Raw genomic sequence first — 20940 nt, 5'->3', positions numbered from 1 at the left:
GTGTAAAGTGGGAGGTGAAAGTAGTTTGGTGCTTCCCAGAAGTCTGCATGGGGTGGGTGAGGCAGTGGCAGCATGACGAAGGTGATGATTGGCTTGCCACCTTTGGATAAAATATTAATTTCAGTTTGCCTGTCTGTCACCTAAGCCATGTTGGAAAATAAACATTATGGTCACGTGATACCTATGATTATTTTAAGTTGGCGTTTTTGTTCCTGTTTTTAAGACCATTCAAGACCAAGAATATTTCAGGCATTAATGTAGATGATGGAGTTTTGAAAATCAGTAGTTTATATTTTACATAATCATGACAGTTGTAACTCTAATAATCATGAAAATTCCAGCTGAAGTCAACATCGGGTGTGTTAATTATTTGTGACTCTGCTATAGAGCATCACTAACAGTGAGCATTGACATTTTTAAATCATATCTTTTTAGCAACTCTTCAGCTTTGAATGCAACTCTGAGGCATACTGATGGAGGCCATGATGTGAACAGCAATAATTATCCCTATTAAATGCATTGCTGCATTCATAATGCTGTAAAATTTAATTATTCCAGTTAATTTGCTGCAAATGTTGTTATTCTTCAAAACTAACTTCTTGCAACTATTTTGGTGTTGATTTTCCATCGTCTGCAGTTATCATGGTAAAGGTTTTCATGTATTGCAAATTTTAAGTTGTATATCTGAATAATTAATTGTTAGGTAAAAACAATGACTGCAGATGCTGGAAACCAGATTCTGGATTAGTGATGCTGGAAGAGCACAGCAGTTCAGGCAGCATCCAAGGAGCAGCGAAATCGACGTTTCAGGCAAAAGCCCTAACACTGCTTGGTTTAGTGTTGAATTTCAAAGTCCATCAAGGTGCTGTTGTATGCAATCAATCTCTGTTGGATGAAGCATTCATGTAAGCAGCAAAGGGATATTTCTACCTCTGCGTTGTGCACTGGAAAAAAATAACTTAATGTTCCTACTGTGGATCAATAATGTGTGGAAAATATACATGCCTCAACTTAGGCAAGTATCGGGCAATGATACTCTTTCCTCTTTTGGGATAGAATTTTGAATTGATTTGAATCAAATTGAATTGAATTAAATTAGCTTTATTGTCACATGTCCTCAAATGATTCAAGAGAAGAGTTTTCAAGTCACCATTTACGACACCATTTTAGGTACAAAGGTACTGATTCTTCAGTCCTGGGCATGCTTATGAAAAATTGCAAGTTAAAGAATACTTGATTACTCATCAGATTTATTCAGTCAGTATCTGTGCTGTATATACTAGTGCAGTCTGGTTCAATCCCTTCAACAATTCCCCGTTCAGATGCAAAAGTAGCAATTGTGTTAACATTTGACACATTGTCTTCAGGGTAGGGAAACAAAAAAAAAATTGTCTGAGTTCCTGTTTCTTATATATTCAAGTGACTTTGAGAAAAAGTGTAGATGTGTCCTAGTGGCACTGTAGGTCTACGTACAGCACATACAGTGCAACGGTTCAAGAAAGCAGCTTGTCACCATTTTCTCAAGGGCAAATAGGACGGGCAAAAGATTGTGGCCTGGCCAGCAATGACAATGTCCCATGAATAAATTAAACACAGTATGTGAACATTGTATCCTTACAATCCATTGTCTCACCACTAGGTGTTTCGAAGATGAGCACATGAGGAATGATCATTTCAGCAATGTATCAAAGATATCCGGTTCATTTGTATATCAGCCAGACATTCACACTAATGAAAAGTGACAATAGACAAAAATATTGACAACACAAGTAAAATTTCAGAAGGTTGAAAATGTTCTTAGAATTGTAACCCAAAATGAATCATGTTACAAATGTTTGCCAAAGGTTCTTTGTAACAGTCTGTCAGTTGGGGTTCTAGAAGATGGTGAGCTGCCGCCTTGACTTGCCATAGTTGATGCAGTGAAAGCATTCTAACAGCATTGTGGATGTACCTTCATTGCATAGACGGCAAGAATTGGCTTCTTTTGCAAGCAGGTTGGAGTAGAGGAATACTGTATAGAAATATTGCTATAATTCGAAAGTGCTTTGGTGCGATAGCACCTTGAATACTGTATGTAATTTTCGTCTTGATATTTAGGGAAGGATTTGTTTGCATTGGAGACAGAACAGCAAAGGTTCACTATATATGTAACTGGAGGGAGTGGGTCCTCCTTTGAGGAAACAATGAATAAATCATGCCTATATTCTCTGGAGTTTCAAAATAAGTGGAAATTGCTTTGAGACCTGAAGGGATTTGAAAGTGCAAAGACTGAGAAATTGTTTTCACTGGCTGGAGAATTTAGAGCAAGGAAGTTTTGTCTCTAGGCAATTAGATGGGACAGAGTTGAGGAGACATTTTTTTGAATGGTTGTGAATCTTTCAAATTCATTTCCCCGGAGAGTTGTTCTTTGTTGTGCATGTTTAAGGGCTGGGATAGCCTGACATTTAGGTTTTTCAGGAAATCAAAAGATAAGGGGAGCAGGTAAGAAACTGAAGTCAGAGCTGGAGATCAACCTTGCTTGTCTTGAAGAATGGGACCGACTTGATGTTTCAAAAGACTTACTCCTGCTTGTATTTCCTGTGTGCTAGTTATTAAAGCAGAGACTTCAATACTATTTCTATGACAGTGAAGGAGGATGATAAATGGTGGCCTTGCTATCACTGTCCTGAGAACTGAAAGTAATCCCTGAACTGTTTTCATATATTTATTGGGAAGTAATCATTCCCAATTAAAATGCACAAGGATGTAAATGAAGTACCATTGAAATTGAATTGGGCACTGAGGACCAAATATATAGGGACCTAATGCTTTTTGAACTTACTTAGCTGCAATAATGTCACAGAAGGAGTAAAACAACAAAGATCAAGGCATGGTGTTTTATGCTTGTTTCACCATAAAACTGTCCAGTATAGTTATTTTCTAATGTCTAAATTTGAGTACAGGAGGAATTGAAAAGCAATTTTATAGAATAGAATTGAAATTTAGGCTGTTGAGTTGCAAAAGTGTTTAATTTCAAAGTAAGAATGTGTCAGGCATGAGTACGTGTGCATTGCAGGATATTAGAGGGGACAATAAAAGAATAAAAACAACATAGATGCAGCTAAACAAACTTCAAACCAAGTGAGTAAATCCCATTTTTAAACCTTTTCATTCATATATCTTTCCCCATGGTCTTGGATTGGGGAAGAAGGTGTCACCTGTCATTTGATTATCTGATCTCTGAATTATTTTCTAATGTAATTTCGGATAGTTTCCTTGACACAGGAAAACGGGCTAATATGGCTAACAGCATGGTGTGGTGGAGATGAAAATACTTTGAAACAATAGCTGATAGTACAGGAGGGTAATTGTCCTTTATCTCATCAGTAAACATTTTAATGTTTTTTTCCAAATCCTATGATCGTACAATCATTATTCTGCAGTCATGTATAATATTTTTAAAAGTCCATTTTTTCTTTTTCCAATTGTAGTGATCTCTTGAGAGATGTGGATGTAGAACCATAATAGTGTCATTCAATGCAGTGGCTCTTGTTACTCTTTGATCTGATGAGACAGGAAGTAGGGATGTTTGATTTGAAGAGATATATGTTGAACCAATGTTTTCCTTCCCGGGGCTGACTAAAAAGAGAAATTAGGCTGCATGTTTTTTCTTGACTTTCACATAGTTTCAGAAATGATTGATTGAACATAACTGAGGTATTACAGGATTAGAGATTCTTTTATTGGGCTCATTTCCTTGTGAATTGAAGAGGTTTAACACACTTTACTTTTATATTTTATATTTGTATTCACCAGACAGAGGACTGTGGATAATGATTGTGACCAACTTATTGAATATAAGTATGTACTGATGGTGCTAACCTTTTCGAAAAGAAATGGTCAATGTGAATTAATAGCTGAAATCCAATGGGGAGATCCAAAGATGACCCAAAAATCTAACAAAAAGCTTAGTAAAAGCTTGGCTCCCCTTTTTTTGATAGATTATGCATAACCTTTCCAATAGTGACAAGAGTTTTGGGTTCCATCAACTTTTAAACAATCACCCCAATTTTTGAACATATGAGTCCCAAGAGTTCTGTAATTGAACACTGATATCCAATTTTTTTTTCTACTTGTTTCATTCAAGTAAGTTGTAGACATTCATTCACAAAATCTTCAACAAATCTCATTGAGCAACAAGAAAACATGTAAAACTCGGGTTCTGTTTAACTACCCTACCCAAATTTTGGTTCATATTCCAGGATACTTTATTTTTTCCTTGTGACACCCACTCAAATGTGCAGGAAAAGAATTTAGTTCACCATTAATCATCTCTCCAAGATCTCATTCTAGCACTTCCTTCAAACTCAGGATCACCTCTGGAGTGCCCGAATATTGACTTGGCTTCTCCTATTCCTCAACTATGAGCTGTCCCTTTGATATATGATTCACAGCCACTGGAACACATTCAAATACTGCTGACTCCTCTCATTCTGCAACTGTGGCCTTAACATTAAAGACACTTCTGTCAATCTGCTGAACTAACATCAATTTGTGAGAATGCCAGAGCCTCTCCACAGTAAACAATGGGTATCTTATGTTTACCAGGCCAATGATGTGGAGGTGCCATTGTTAGACTGGAGTGAACCAAATCAGAAGTCACATGACACCAGTCTATAGTCCAGCAGGTCTATTTGAAATCACAAGCTTTCGGAGTGCTGCTTCTTCGTCAGATGAATTCCCTTTTAAAGACTGACAAGGATTTCATTATAAATTCATAGTTCAGCACAAACACGATTTTCAACATTTTCTGGACCCAATCCTTGCTCAGAGCCATTTCCTCTCTGCAGAAGAACCAGTTTTATGCTTTAATTAACCAGTTCACACCTTTGGAGCAAGTGAGGCTTGAACTCCCACTGTGCCTACAAGACACCTGAGAGTGCAGTTTTTGCATTCAAAGTTTCAATGAGTATCATTTGCTCTCAGTCAACTCTGCAGCTTTACATCACATTAACACAAAAATAAAATACTGTAAGTGTTGTAAATCCAAAATAAACTCAGAAACAAAGTTGGAAATGCAGGCCAGGTAGCATCAGGGGACAGTACAAACGTAGCTCCTATTTAAAAAAAAGGGGGATCAAAGCAAGCCTGTTGTGGAAGAAGTTATGGCAGGACATTTAGATAGTTCAGGGTCATTAGGCAAAAGGAACCTGCTTTTGTGAAGGGGAATCACGTTTAGCCATTGTATTGGAGTCTTTTGAGGAAGCAACATGCCATGGAAGAAGGGGAACCAACGGATACATTGCATTTAGATTTCCAGATGGTATTTAATAAAGTGCCACATCAAAGGTTGTTGTGGAAAATAAAAGTTCATAGCTGAAGGGTTTCATATTGGCATGGATAGAAGATTGGCTGGCTAACAGGGAATAGGCATAAAATGATATTTTTCAAGTCGGCAAAGTGTTAACTATTGGTGTGCCACAATGATTAGTTCTGGGACCTGAACTATCTGAAATATACAATAATAGCGTGGTTGATGTGATGAAAGATACAGTTACCAAATTTGCTAATGATACAAGAAACGTAGGAAAGTAAGTTGTGAAGCAGCATTTAGGAGGTCAAAAAGATATTGATAGATCAAGTGAGTGCTGAAAATGTGTTGCTGGTTAAAGCACAGCAGGTTAGGCAGCATCCAAGGAACAGGAAATTCGACGTTTCGGGCCAGAGCCCTTCATCAGGAATGAGGAGAATGTGCCAGGCAGGCTAAGAGGCACATTCTCCTCATTCCTGATGAAGGGCTCTGGCCCAAAACATCGAATTTCCTGTTCCTTGGATGCTGCCTAACCTGCTGTGCTTTAACCAGCAACACATTTTCAGCTCTGATCTCCAGCATCTGCAGACCTCACTTTTTACTCGAAGATCAAGTGAGTGAACAACAAACTGGCAAGTGGAATATCATGTGAGAAAATGTGAAATTATCCATTTTAGCAAGAAGAGTCATAAAAGAAGCTTATTTTTGAAATGGTAAGAGATTGCCATGCTTTTAGATGCAGAAGGATCTGGAGTGTTCCAGTGCATTAATCATTAACCTGTGGGTACAGACAGTAAACAAGAGTCTTCATAGAGAGTTATCCTTCCTTCTGAGGGGATTTGAATGCAAAAGTATGGAAGATAATCACTGATTGGACTGTCTGATGTTCAGTCACCTCAGTTAAGGAAGGATGTAATTGTGTAGGAAACAGTTCAGGTGCTTCCTAGACCAATATCTGCAATGAGTGGGTTGTGTTATGAGGAAAAGTTGGACAGGCTAAGTTTGCAAATGCTGGAATTTAGAAAACTGAAAAGCAATTTGATCGAATCCTTTAAGAGCCTGAAGAGTGTTAACCTGCTGGATGTGGGGAGGATCATTGTTTGGAATATAAATACTGTCTGCCAAACCTACCTTGCCCCTTCAAGCATCACACTGAGTTCTTAAGTAGAGTCATACCAGTCTCCAAATGTTCACTTTGTTTCGCACTCCACAGATGGTGCCAGACTTTGAGTTTCTCCTGCTTTCTCTGTGTGTGTGTTGTAGATTTCCTGCGCTTGTGTTTTTTTTAAGGGGGAGGTGATCATTGCATCTCAAAGCTGTTGATTGTCCCTTTCTACCATCTGGAATCCCATTTATTCCCACAGTTTTGTTTGATTATAATTAAGCATAGTGGTCGGCTTCATCTCATTCTGGCTTCAGATCCCTCTGGGAGAAATATGTCATGCATGTCTCCTGCACCATATGCTGGTCACTGACTAGGCTCTAAAAGTTTTAAAACTTTTGTTGTAAGATGATATTCTGAATATTTTGATGGTGCCTGCTCCTGGTAGGAAAGTTAATATACAGACCTCAAGGCTTTGTCAAAACATCTTATATCTCCCATATCTGTATACATTTGTATCCACTCAGTGAGCACTATCTACCAATTGTGTTGAATGGCTCAGAGGGTGATTTGCAGAGTGCTGCAGGTTTCACATTGTGCAGCTTTTGAAGTCTGCTCATCACTGCATTCAAGTAATCTGTCATGGCAAGAGTTTTCTTTTCTCAAAATTCATGGATTTCCATGTCATTTTCAGTACATCAGTCTTGGTTTCTTCAGGTTGAAAATCTGGCCATTTCTCTAGTTATGCCTTGTACTTTAGTTGTCCTCACTGTTTTGATGAGTCAACGCCAATGCCCGGAATTGGATTGTTGCAGAAACGATTTATGTAAGTCAGAAAATGGAAAAGCTTCAGCCTGTATTCATTGGTGTTCAGAAGAATGCAAAGTGACCTTAGTGAAACACAGATGACCTTGAGGAGATTTAACAGGGTGGATACTGAGAGGAGGGGCTGAATTTTCACTCATGGATTTGGAATGCAGTGTCAGTACATTTCCTGACTCCACAAACTTGGGCAATCAAAACTGATTCAGAAGTTGGGATTTTTATTCAGGAGTGATGAAGTTCCCTGGCACTGGATCAGATGACATAGGAACAAGTGCGGAGACCATCTGGACAGAAGCCTTGCCGTGGTGAATTGGCTCTGTATTGCATTTTAATTTCTTTAAAATTGCAAAGTATCACTCTACACTCACCCTTGCTAAGCCTTCAACACACCACACACTGCATGCCAGCACATTCCACCTCATGCCAACAGCCCCATGGACACTCAGACTGTCCAATCCAGCCAATGTCCCCTAGACCCATCATCTGATCCTTTCATCACCTCCTAGGCAACTTCTCCATATATCCTCCCTTGGCTTTTTATAGCCCTAATGCCAACTTATTGACAATATTTTGGCGCAGTACAGTGGCACAGTGGTTAGCACTGCTGCATCATAGCACCAGGGACCTGGGTGTAATTCCCACATTGGGTGACTGTCTGTGTGGAGTTTGCACATTCTCCTCATGTCAGCGTGGATTTCCTTTGGGTGCTCTTCTTTTCTCCCACAATCCAAAGATGTGCAAGTCAGGGAAATTGGCCATGCTAAATTGCCCATAGTGTTAGGTGTGGTAGTCAGGGGTAAATATAGGGTAGGGGAATGGGTCTGGGTGGATTACTCTTTGGACGGTTGGTGTGGACTTGTTGGGCCGAAAGGCCTGTTTCCATACTGTAGGGAGTCTAATCTAATATATGTCAATCCATGTCCCCCACACACCACACTTTGTCCTTATTGAGCCCTATTTTATCATGTACTTCCAAAAACTCTGCAATCTCATTCTTAATAATCGATTCTAAAATCTTACTAACAACTGAGGTCAGGCTAACTGGCCTATAATTTCCGATCTTCTGCCTCTCTCCTTTCTTAAACTGGCGTGTTGCATGAATCATTTTCCAGTCTTCTGGGACCAACCACCTTCATGCCCCTAATCATATTATAAACCTTTTCCGGTTCCCCCTCACCCTTCAAAAATGAAAATCCTGAGTTTGTCCAGTCTTTTCTCATAGCTGAAATGTTCCATCCCAGACTATGTTCTAGTGAATCTTATTTTCACCCCCTCCAACACAATCATGTCTTTTCCGTCGTATGGTGACCAGATCTACACACAAGTCAAAGTTCCAATCAAAACTCTGTACAGCTCCAACATGACCTCCCTGGTCTTGTAATCTGCACCATGACAGATAAAGGAAGCGTCCTGGATGCCTTAACGACCCTATTAATCTTTCCTGCCACCTTCAGGGATCTGTGGACAAGCACCCAAAGATCTATCTGTTTCCCTCAGTTTCATTGAGTATGCACTTATCTTGTTCCCTCTTCCCAAATGAAACACCTCATATTTGTCAGGGTTCTATTACATCTGTCACTGATCTGTCCATCTGACCAATCTGTTTATTTCCTCCTAAAAATAGGGTTGTCAGCATGGCATGAAAAATCTTTTGGAATTCTGTGAGGAGGTAACAAGTAAAAGAGATGATATCTGTTGGGATTTCCAGAAGGCTTTTGACAAGGTGCTGTACAGGAAGCTGTTAAATAAGGAGAGAGCTCATGGTGTTAGGTACTGGTAAGGTACTGGTATGGTTTGGCTAACTGGCAGAAGCAAAAAGTGGGGATAAAGAGATATTTTTCAGGATGGCAGCCGGTGACTAGTGAAATTCAGCAGATTAGATTAGATTAGATTACTTACAGTGTGGAAACAGGCCCTTCGGCCCAACAAGCCCACACTGACCCGCCGAAGCGCAACCCACCCATACCCCTACATTTACCTCTTACCTAACACTACGGGCAATTTAGCATGGCCAATTCACCTGACCCGCACATCTTTGGACTGTGGGAGGAAACCGGAGCACCAGGAGGAAACCCACACAGACACGGGGAGAACGTGCAAACTCCACACAGTCAGTCGCCTGAGTCGGGAATTGAACCCGGGTCTCAGGTGCTGTGAGGCAGCAGTGCTAACCACTGTGCCACTGTGCCGCCCACTGTGTTAGGAACACAACTATTCACATGATACGTTAACAGCCTGGATGAAGGAACTGACAGTAATGTTGCCAAATTTGTGGGTGACACAAGGATAGGTGTGGAGTCATGTACTATCGAGGAAGCAGGGAAGCTGCAGTAGAACTTAGGCAGGCCATGAGAATGGACAAGAAGTGGCAGATGGAATACACTTTGGGAATATGTGAGATTATCCACTTTGATAGGAAGAATAGAGGTGTACTCTATTTTGTAAATGGGGAAAGGCTTCAGAAATCTGAATCACGAAGGGACAGAGGATCCAAATTCAGGATTCTCTAGGTTCAGTTTGCAGTTAGAAAAACAAATGCAAAGTTAGCACTCATTTTGAGGGGAGTTGAATACAAGAGCAAGGGTGTATTACTGGTGCTGTATAAGGCTCTGGTCAGACCACATTTGGAATATTGTAAACAATTTTAGCCCCATATCTAAGGACATACTGGCCTTGGAGGGAGTCCAGAGGAGATTTTTACCAGGAATGAAGAGCAGGTCATACGATGAGGGATTGAGGACTATGGGTGTAATTGATAGAGTTTAAAAGGATGAGGTGGTGGGTAGGAGTATGGGGAGTTCTCAGTGAAACTTACAGAACCCTGAGAGGTCTGGATAGAATGGTTGTGGAGAAGATATTTTTCAAGTAGCAGGAGAGATTAGGACCCAAGACCGCAGATTTAAAGTGAAGAGATGATCCTTTAGTGATAAGTCAGAAATAGATATAGTGACCATATAGAAAATGGAGCTTAGAATGTTAACTAAAATGGCTGAAGCACATTGGCTGTATTGCCCAGCATGCTGAGCAAACAAATTGCTAACACAGCAACTTGTGAGGATCTTTGCACAGGCTGGGTAAACATGTCCAATCCCACAGATCTGAGAATGACATAGTACATAGTACTAGGTCAAAGGGCAGCCATCAGAGGAGTACTGGTGCCTTACGGTCTAGCTGTAACACAGTAATGAGGTTTGAATGTTTACATTTGAAGAGCATCTCTGAGATTTGACTGTTATCTTGAAAAGCAAGAAAAAATAATGGGGACTAATGTCTGACTTTAAAGATAGTGTTAATATCTTAACCAGATGGCTGCTGGTGTCTGTGTGTTAGATTTAGAGCATTTTTTGATGTGTAAGCTTACAATTAAGTATACTTTGATTAATATACTTTGCGATAGCTTAATGACACGGGACTCTGTATTGCGTGAGAAGTTATGTATAAATGTAACAACTTTCCCTATCAACGGTGAGAAAATCCACTCTTTAGTACCCAGCGTGGTCTAAGTGGCTTTTCTCCCAGGATTGTTTGTATATTTGTATACTGACAGTCTTGAATAAAAACAGTACTGTTGAAGTGTATTAATCAAGTGGTGGTTCTCTGTTCTTGGACAGGCGTTCACAGAAAGCCAGGTAACGTGGCTGAGCTTTCACATTAGAACGGAGGTAAGGAGGAATTTCTTCAACTAGAGAATAATGATTCTGTGGAATTCATTGACACATAAGGCTGTGGAGGCAACTGTTTGAGTATGTTTAAGACAGAGGTGGATAAGTTCTTGATTAAGATCAAAGGTTACAGGGAGAATGCAGGGCAATGGTTTGGAGATGTTGGTGTTGGACTGGGGTGTACAAAGTTAAAAATCACACAACACCAGGTTATAGTCCAACAGGTTTAATTGAAAGCACACTAGCTTTCAGAGTGTTGCTCCTTCATCAGGCGATGAAGGAACGACGCTCTGAAAGCTAGTGTGCTTCCAATTAAACCTGTTGGACGATAACCTGGTGTTGTCTGATGTTTAACCAGGGCAATGGGGTTGAGGAAGATATTAACTATGATTAAATGGAGGAGCAGTCTCAATGGACTAAATGGCTTCATTCTGCACCTGTATCTGATGGTGTTATAGTAAACTAAAGCCAACCAGCCAATCTTTGTGTCATCCACAAAGACACTTATCATCCCTCCCACGTTCTCAGCTACATCATTTATGGCTATCACAAACGATAAGAGACATAGCTATGATCTTGCCACTACATACTGGGGTCAGTCATGCAAACAGCCTTCTACTACTAGCCTTTATCTCCTGTCGTTAAGTCAATTTTGGATTCAAATTGCTAAGTTATCCAGGATTGCATGAACCTTTTTTTTCTTTATCAGTTTCCAACATGAAATTTAAAGTCACCATCGTCTTATCAGATCATAGGCTGCTCTCTTAATAGGGACAGAGACAACTGGTGGTGATTTAGCCTGAGGGTTACTGCATCTCAGGTGAGGGGAAAAGTTGAGAAGAAGAGTCTTTCATGGTAACCTCATCTGTTCAGGAATCGAACCCGTGCTTTTCACACCACTGTGTATTGCAAACCAGATGTCCAGCCAACAGAGCTAACCAATATATTTATAGCTATCCATGGTTTTTTGGGCTTAATGCTCCCACATTTCATCCTAAAAGAAATATGTTGGACCAGTACTTCTTTCTTTACTATTTCCTCTCCACCACACCTGTCTAAAGTACCTTTTTGAATGCTTCCCACATTCCTGCTGAAGACTTACCCTCAAACAGCTGCTCTCAGTCTGACTGGGAACCTTACTAATAAAAGCTTTATTGATGGCAAGTGATTTACTTTTTTTTTAACTTCCTGTAATACCATTAGCCCTCATAACAAGCATTTTATTTAAGTGGATAATCTCCCAGAACAACCATTAAAATTCAATAACATTTCAGTGTCTGCAAACACTTGAATTCATGAATAAAACTGAAATAGTAGGTACCTGACTGTGAAAATGGAAGGTTGTTCAAACAGTCTTGCAGCAGAAATCCAGTCAGGCTACTCTCAAAGAGAACTCTGTTGGCAGTTCCAATGAGCTGGACAACTAATTAGCTTATACACTTATATATGGTCTTCCATTGCCACTTTAAACATTTTCAAAGGCACTCGACTTTTCAAAGGATAGGTTGCTTCTCTAAATGTCCACGTCTGTTCCTACCAGGTCTCTGATCAGCACATAACCTTTGAAACACCTGGGAGACCAAAATTAGATATGAGCAGTGGCAGCTACTGATTTATTTGGGCTACTGTCCACAGAAGTGGGCACATGTGGAATTCTGCATTCCCACCCTGTAAAAACGGTGGGTCCATTGTTCAAGGATGGGTGTTCTGGGTTTGCCTGTTATTTTGGAGCAACAGAGATAATCAAAATTAAAATCCAGGTCAATGCTTCCCCTAATGGAGGAGTCTAAAACTAGGGAATGCCCATTTATAAATTCGAGGCCTGCTGCTTAAGAGGGAGATGACAAGAATATTTTTCTTCTCTCAGAAGTTTGTGAATCTTTCAAATCAGAGGCTGTGTCATTGAAAACATTTGTCTGTGAGACAGAGATTTTCGACTGAGAAGGGTTTTGGACTGGATGGGGGTTGTATGGGAGGGGGGAGTCCTCTGACTGACAGGATCTTAGAAAGCGCAATTTCCTTATTTGCCCATTTTCCAATTGGGTGATGGTTTGATCCGAAAGATAAAATTATCTTGAGCTAGCTTGGATACAGTCAGTCAATGTTGGACATTCTGTGCAGATTGAATGGATAGCAAAATCCTATATCCCTTGATATAAGGTTCGATATACAGGAGGCATCGATTTAGGTAAAGAGCTAGAAAATTTGAGGTGGTGGTGGACGAGCAGAGATTCAAGGCAAAGTCACCCAGAGGATCATAAGTGTCTGAAGTTCACAGCCTGTAAGGCAGAAACCCTCTGGATATTTTTGTAAAGGTACTTGGTCATGCACTTGAAATGCTCTTACCAGCGAAGAAGGAACTAACAACTCCAAAAAATGTTATTGAAACTGAATGGCTTTCTGCTGTCAGCACTGTCATGATGAACCAAATAATCTGTTTGCAAATATCTTCCAGTCACCATTGTTACATCTCTGGAGTAGGTGAGACTTGTATTTGAACTTCCTGTCTCAGAGGTAGGGACACTACCATTGCACCTGAAGAACCTTTAGTGACCTCTTTGTATGCTGTACATCTCTGATTCTGCAGTGCAAAGCACAACCTTTGGATGAGATACTCAATGTCAGCTATTATGCAACTAACTCTACTCCTGTCATTTTGATTAAGCTGTTAACTTAAATTCTCATCTGCAACTCAGTATAAGGAGCAGACAGCAAAAGATGCCTCTTCCAACACCTCTGCAAATTTTAAAATTCCACCTAGTGCTTTAGCGAATGGAGGAAAGGTATAAGAAACGAAGGCTTTGAGCTGGATTTAAAACATGCTGATTGCTCCACTTGAAAATAGTCACGGCTTCTAATAGAATACATGTGATCTCACTGCTTTCAGTAAGTGGGTGTAGTGATTGGGACCAGGTGGACCTTCTAACTACGAAGTTCCTGATTGGCCCAGCTTAACAACCACAATCAAGAACGTCAGTTCGTTAATGAGGTCCACCTGGTCCCAATTACTACCGAGTATTTACAAATTTCATTCAAATTCTTTTCCTTTTTTGAGTTTTGTTTTGCAAAGCCCAAGAACTACAAATGAATTAATATTTCTATAAACAGGTAAATTGTATCCAAAGGCAGGCCCTGGTGTATACAATGCACAGATAAAATTATGGCATTTTTAATAAAATTGTTATCTATACTGAATGGTACCAATTACATTTTTGAAGGAATTACAGAAGTCACAATTTGATTAGAGTGAGTGCTTTAAGCGAAGCCAAACACAATTAAGGCAATATTGTTTGGAATACTTATTATGTTTTGAATGTATGATTATTAAATAATCTTTAATAACCTAGCCGCCCACAAATTGACTCAAAGCAGCTTTTCATATATCAAGCAATTATTACTTGGCACTAGAGTTCAATAAGCTTTAATGACATACCAATATACCTGCCAACCTCACAGTGGTTTTTATTGGAATTTCTAGATTTATTGCTGTATATCTTTCCCCTTCGGTTCCTGAGTTGTCTTCATCTTAATGTGCAACGATTTGAGCAGAACAGCATGCAAGGGTGAGATTTCCCTCAGCCTTGAAAATAAAATCAGAAATTCACTTCATACAAATATGCTTAATATTTTGCCACAATTAGCAGGCAGAGAGAAGGTATTTTTACTTCTGGTGTGAATAGTTCAGTTTTTGAATGGGTTATTCAGAAATTGCAATCAAGTTTCAATTTTTTTTTGTTTATAAAACAGTCTCATTTATTTGGATCTTTTCCAGGGATGATCAAGTTGGGGATAATTAAATGTTTCATGCATTTTTAGCAGGAGTAAAGAAAACATTAAGGGGGCTGATTCTGATTATTTAGTTGAAGTTGCTCTTACAAGGTTTAAGAGTGAGAGAATTAGTCCTGCAGGATATCATTTAAGCAAATATAGCTTCCCACTAGGAATGCAGCTTTGTGGAATAAAGATACGCAGAACAACAATCCTACCTTTATGTTGCATTCCTGTCCTGTCCCTAGTCAGTTTTTAACTTACGAAACCCTGAGTGGGATGACCATGCCTTACTGTATTTCTGAGCTCAGGATTTCAACCATCCTGATATTACTTTCATTCTCTCACCAGTAATAGGAAATCCTCAGCAACTAGCATCAGTCATGCTATCAAGCAAATTAAGCAGCCAATCACATTGAAGAATTCTCACCGATTGCGAGCCATTAAATAACAAGCAAGTTTTGTCTTTCACTTTTTATGATTTTACAAGAAGTTAATTAAAAATTTTGGACATTAAGTTGGACTAAGGTAGAAGCAAAAAAAAAGCTGCAGAACTATTTTGAAACAACTAATGAAGACACTTAATATTCAACAAATATAAATTTAGATTCTCAGGCTGCAGGGTTTGTTCAAAAGTAATTATGATTAAATGCACTTTCTGAAAAGTTGATCCTGGTTGATCCTGTTTTAACAAGGTGGAATGTTTTGATATTTTTGTGCAAGTGTATTCAAATAATCAAGGAAAATTCAAATAAAATCAGGACTTGTTAATCACTTTTCACCATAGAGCACTTCGTGCACATAAATGTGACAGTGCAAATCCAACTGGCAAAGGCTGGCATTTTCCAAGATTAATGACAGCAATCATGTTTTAGTACCACAATGACCCTTACACTTTTTTGCTTGTGGGTCCTATAGTTATTGCAAAGCTTCCAATTCTGATTTTTTCATTAAAATCTCAATTTTCCTTCCTAGTAGATCCAACTACATGTTCCACTTGCTCTGGTCCTAATGCAACTCATACAAATGAAAGAAAACAAGCATTAAATTAGTCAGAAAGAAAATCAAATATGTACAATAGTATGGCTCTGCATAATAAGTCAATAATTATGACATGTGAGTTAATTAGAGTAGTGAGCAATGATTGTGTGGCAGTTGCCTGAAGGAGTCAGTTTGGAACTGAATCAGTTCTCGTGGTGAGTACCTTTCATGATGCTGGCAAACAGCTCATGAAAAACTTAGCCTCTGAAAGGCAGCTTCCTAACTTGGAGGTAAAAGATTGAGTTAGATGAGGTCATTCCTGAAGGCCTATGACAGTAGCTGAAGAGAGAGAATGAGAAAGGAGGAGCGAGCAATATGTGAGCAGAATGTTTGTTCCATCAAAACTTAAGTCCGTTCAGATGCAAAATCTCCCAGTGGTGGCCTAATTTTAAACAGGCAACTGCACTTTAATATTACTCCTTTTTTTCAAGACGCTGAAAGATACACTGCATTTTTTCAGCACTTTCTGCATTTTTGAGCTGATATTTCACTTTGGAATATTCTGTATACCTGCCTTGACTCATTCATCTCTTCCTCTTTTCTCCCAGAAATCGAAAAGGGAAGCTGTGGTGACCCCGGTGTTCCTGCTTATGGTAAAAGAAGTGGAGACAGTTTTTTACACGGCGACACGTTGACATTTGAATGCCAATCAGCCTTTGAATTAGTTGGAGAGCGGACCATTTCATGCCAACAAAATAATCAGTGGTCCGGTAACAAACCGAGCTGCGTCTGTAAGAATCCTTAAGTTGAAATCTTTTTGATGACTTGACTTTTTACTTCAATGCTTTTTGAACCTTTCAAACATGGTTCATCTGAGAATATTTCATTTGCTGCTTTTTGATTTATCAAATACACTGGAAACATCTTATGATAGATACTTGTTTTCTGGGGAAATATTAAAGTGGAAGAATCTTTTTATGGATTCAAAATGTTCTCGTGCTTAAATGGAATGACTCCAAAATAAACATGTGAGATCCATCATATCAGGCCTTTTCTCCACAGCTGGATAGATGATGGCACTATCAGAGATGGCTACTTCATATATTCACTTTTTTGGAAGTTTTTGCATCAATTTGGTTTAGGTGTTCCCCAAGCCTGGAAAATGATGACTAGATCCACTGACATACTGACTGACAGACAGGCAGCTTAGTCTTCGTTGTCAATTGTGACTAGCTTTTGCAAATATAATTTTCATGTTTGAAGGAGATGAGCGAGGCAAGTTTTTTACGGGGTGGTAGGAAGCTAAAACACTCTGACAGGGTGGTGGTACAAGCAGATATCATAGCATTGCTTTTGGAGGCATTGAGGCAGGCACTTGAACAGACAGAGAGTATAATGACATGGGCCATTGGTAGGTAGCTGTGGTTAGTTTAGAATGGCATCATGGTTGGCACAGACATGGTGGGCTGTGCATACCAGTAACTAAAAAACAATCATCTCTGTGTTTTAGCAGACCAGAAATCGAAGCATTTGGATGCTCTTGAAAGGACGTTTTAGGACAAAATTGATATTTCAGGTTCATAAGCCAATGCAAAACTACCTTCAAACTTTGCCATTTTTGGATTCAAAATGTATTCAACTATCAAAGTAAATTCTACAGATTTGTTCAGCTGAACTTTTTGAGGAAAGTTTGCAAAAATATAATTTAAATAAAATGAGAATTTTTTTGTAATAATGAGATGATGAAATTAGTCAAGGATATTCCTGCTTAATCCGTATTTGAAAAGGCATAGTAAATACTGTCAGTCAATGATGATGTAATTACTTTGTTTTATGTATTACCTTTCACTGTTATGGTGAACAGTTCATGATGACTTACTGGGATAAGGTTAAATTTAATTCCTTCTATTCCCCAGAAACACGCTCATCTGCCTCCACCAAAGTAGGTATAGGTTTATGGTAAAGAACATCAAAACATGATTGAAATTTGTAGATAAGACGGACACATCTGTGCTACCTTGTTGTAAGAGGAATTCAAAGTTAATCTCCGCTTCTAATGTCTCCCCATAGTCCTGTACCATTCAACACTTCAAATATCCTGATTTCCCTTATTGCAGTGGTCTCTTCTTCAATTTGTCCTGCGGCATTCTGTAACAGCTCTACCCAAAGAAATCTCTTTCCCTTTCCTCGCTGACAAATAATCACTGATTCTTCAGTCTTTCTATCTTCCCTCATCCAAAACTGTTCATCATTTTAAAGGCAACCTGGTTGTCAATTGGAGAATGCCTCCTTCCGATGGAGTGGCATTTTCCTTTTTGCTCCACATAAGCAGCACCTCCACATTGACAAATGTTCACTATTCTCCCCCGTGTGATAAAGTTCTTTGATTGTTTGTAAAAATTGAGTTTGAATACCAAAGAGTTGTCATCAACTGCCATACATGCTGCAGGTGACTCAGTGGTTAGCACAGCCTCCTCACAGCACCAGAAGCCCAGGTTCAGTTCCAACCTGGGGTGACTATCTGCGTGGAGTTGCGTATTCTCCCCGTGTCTGCGTGCATTTCCTCTGGATGCTCCGGTTTTCTCCCCAGTTCAAAAATGTGCAGTTTAGGTGAATTGGCCATGCTAACGTGCCCATAGTGTTCAGGGATGTGTAACTTAGGTGCATTAAGTCAGGGGTAAATATAGGATAATAGGGTAGGGAGGGTCAGTGTGGACTTGTTGGGCCGAAGGTCCTGGTTCTACACTGTGGGGATTCTAGATACTTTGAACAATATGTTAGTGTAATAACACACAAAAGAATATTCTAAATATTTAATTTGATGATTATGGACCAATGAAAATGTCCTTTTAAATATGAAAGGCCTCTTTTTTTCCTTCTAACCTGCTGTTTTTTGGGATTAATTTACAGAAAGTAATTGATGTTTATGTTATGTAACTGTTTGTATTGATTGGATTAGTGATATATGTTGTGCAAATATATTATTTTCTGACTTTTTTGGACAGTCTCCTGCTTCTTCAATTTTACCACACCATCCGGCATTGTGCTATCGCCAAACTATCCTGAGGAGTATGGCAACAACATGAACTGTGTGTGGCTGATCATCGCAGAACCAGCGAGCAGGATTCACCTAATCTTTAATGATTTTGACATCGAGCCTCAGTTTGATTACCTCACCATAAAGGATGATGGGAGCGCTGACTCTACAGTTCTCGGAACTTTCTCTGGTGATGATGTGCCTTCCCAGCTGGCCAGCAATGGGCATATCACCCGCCTGGAATTCCAGTCTGATCATTCCACCACTGGACGTGGCTTTAACATCACATACACAAGTAAATTGCCATGGTTCTGTTTTCTTCCAGTGAATGTTGTCCACTTTACCTTTCCCACCATTGAGGGGAGGTGATGGCCTCATGGTATAATCACTAGACTATTAATCCAGAAACTCAGTTAGTGCTCTGGGGGCCTGCATTCGAATCCTGTCATGGCAAGAGGTGGAATTTGAATTTAATAGAAAAAAAACTGTAATTAAGAATCTGAGAAACTGTAATCAAGTCAGAAAAGCCCACCTGGTTTACCAATGTCCTGAAGGGAAAAAAAAATCAGCCATCCTCACCTGGTTTGGCCAAGATGTGACTCCATACCCACAGCAGTGTGTTTGACCCTCAACTGCCCTTTGGAATGGCCTAGCAAGCTGGTCAGTTCAAGGGCAGTCAGGGGTGAGCAATAAATACAGGCCAACTAGCAACATCTACATCCCACGAGTGAATTTAAAAAAAGTTCTTAATGCAAAGGATGAAAGCCTGATTGGTTGCCTGGCAGAATGCAGGTTAGAGGTGGAGTGTTTCAGGATTGAGCAATCCAATCTTCATTATATTGTATCTGGTATCTCCCATCAGATGGCAAACTTTTACATGTTATGGTGAAGGTGAGTTGAATGTGTGACACCACAAACCACTTCACATGTCAGCTTGAAACCATTACGGTGTACCTTTGGTGGTTTACCAAGAAACAGGCTGTCGCTTAAGGTTGGAAAATGTGCTCTTTTTGAAATCATTCTGGGAACATGAGCATTATGAGTTAGGCTGCGATTTATTGCCACTGCTAGTTGAGAAGGTGGTGGTGATCATGAATGTTGTGGAGTGTGGTGAAGATATTTTCATGGTACATTTTGGTAAGGAACTTCAGAAGACTGAAGAGAGCAGTGACAATGAAGGAGCTTTTGATGCATGGCCTAGTTAGCATGTTATCTGATGGAAGGATTCAGAATTGATGCTGTTTCCATGTACCTCCTGTTGTCTTTTCAAGTGTTGGTGAAGACCTGAGGAGGAAGAGGCTTGAGCAGTGATATGGAAGAATTTAGTTGGATCTGCTGTCATCAAAGGGTTGAAAGGAAAAAGCTTGAAATGAAAAGACAATAGAGAATGAGCAATGAAGGACTCTACTAGGCAATGAATACCTGCCCAATTGTCAGAATTTTAAATGCAAATCTGTTAGTCTAGATATTACAATAAATGAATTACCCCACCAAATCTCAAAAATAGTCATCAAAAATATTGTTAAAATATATCACCAAAATATTCAGTGTTTTATGTTCATATAGTTTTGCTAAAACTGGTAATTGGAGGGAAATGTGACTCTTAAATGTAATCTGACCTATTACAACTCAATATTTAACTGCATTTCCTACTGTTCCATTTGAAAATGACGGGGATGGAGAATATTGTAAGTAAGAAACTCAAATTATTTTGTGATCAGCATTTATCGTCTTATAGTCGTAATTGCTGCAGTACAGAAGGAGATCATTTGGACCATCAAGTAATGAGAGTAATTTAGTTCTAACTCTCCCTCCCTTTCCCCAGAGCTTAACATTTTGATTTCCCCTGCAGGTGCTTAGCTAATTTCCTTTTGAAAGGCACAATTAGATCTTTCTCCACACTCTCATGCAGCGCATTCTAGTTAGAAATGTTTTGCAGTTGTTTCGTCGGTAGAATTATCTAGATAATTTGATTTGTTGGTAATTGGCTGGAAGCTGGATGATTTACAACACTAAAATCATTTCTCAGGTACCTTCCATCTGCATCTACCAAGAGAAAGAATTCTAACACAATAGAACACTACTAAAAAGACCAGTGACCTGATCACAAGTTGCACACTGGAAAATCAGGAGAGTTAAATGACGTTCAGAAGCTGGGTTTCAGCTCCAAGACTTTTGAACACCATCTTAACCCACTAGTCTAATTGGAGTACCTCAAGTAACCAAGATGTGGAGGAGCCGATGCTGGACTTGGGTGGACAAAGTTAAAAATCAC

At 39.4% G+C, this 20940-nt stretch overlaps 1 protein-coding gene across 1 annotated transcript in view; it reads left to right on the top strand.

Annotated features, from left to right (window-relative positions):
• The window catches only part of LOC132835936 (CUB and sushi domain-containing protein 1-like), a 2426762-nt gene that overhangs the window by 1835059 nt on the left and 570763 nt on the right, over window positions 1-20940 (top strand). The window contains exons 14-15 of the mRNA XM_060855058.1: window positions 16237-16419; window positions 18634-18960. Coding sequence (XP_060711041.1) covers window positions 16237-16419; window positions 18634-18960 — 510 coding nt within the window. The remainder of the gene's footprint in view (window positions 1-16236; window positions 16420-18633; window positions 18961-20940) is intronic.

This window comes from Hemiscyllium ocellatum, chromosome 3, assembly GCF_020745735.1.
Source record: "Hemiscyllium ocellatum isolate sHemOce1 chromosome 3, sHemOce1.pat.X.cur, whole genome shotgun sequence".
In the NCBI taxonomy this organism is placed as follows: domain Eukaryota; kingdom Metazoa; phylum Chordata; class Chondrichthyes; order Orectolobiformes; family Hemiscylliidae; genus Hemiscyllium; species Hemiscyllium ocellatum.
Note: the sequence above shows the minus strand (reverse complement) of the source record. Positions and strands in the feature narration are given on the sequence as shown.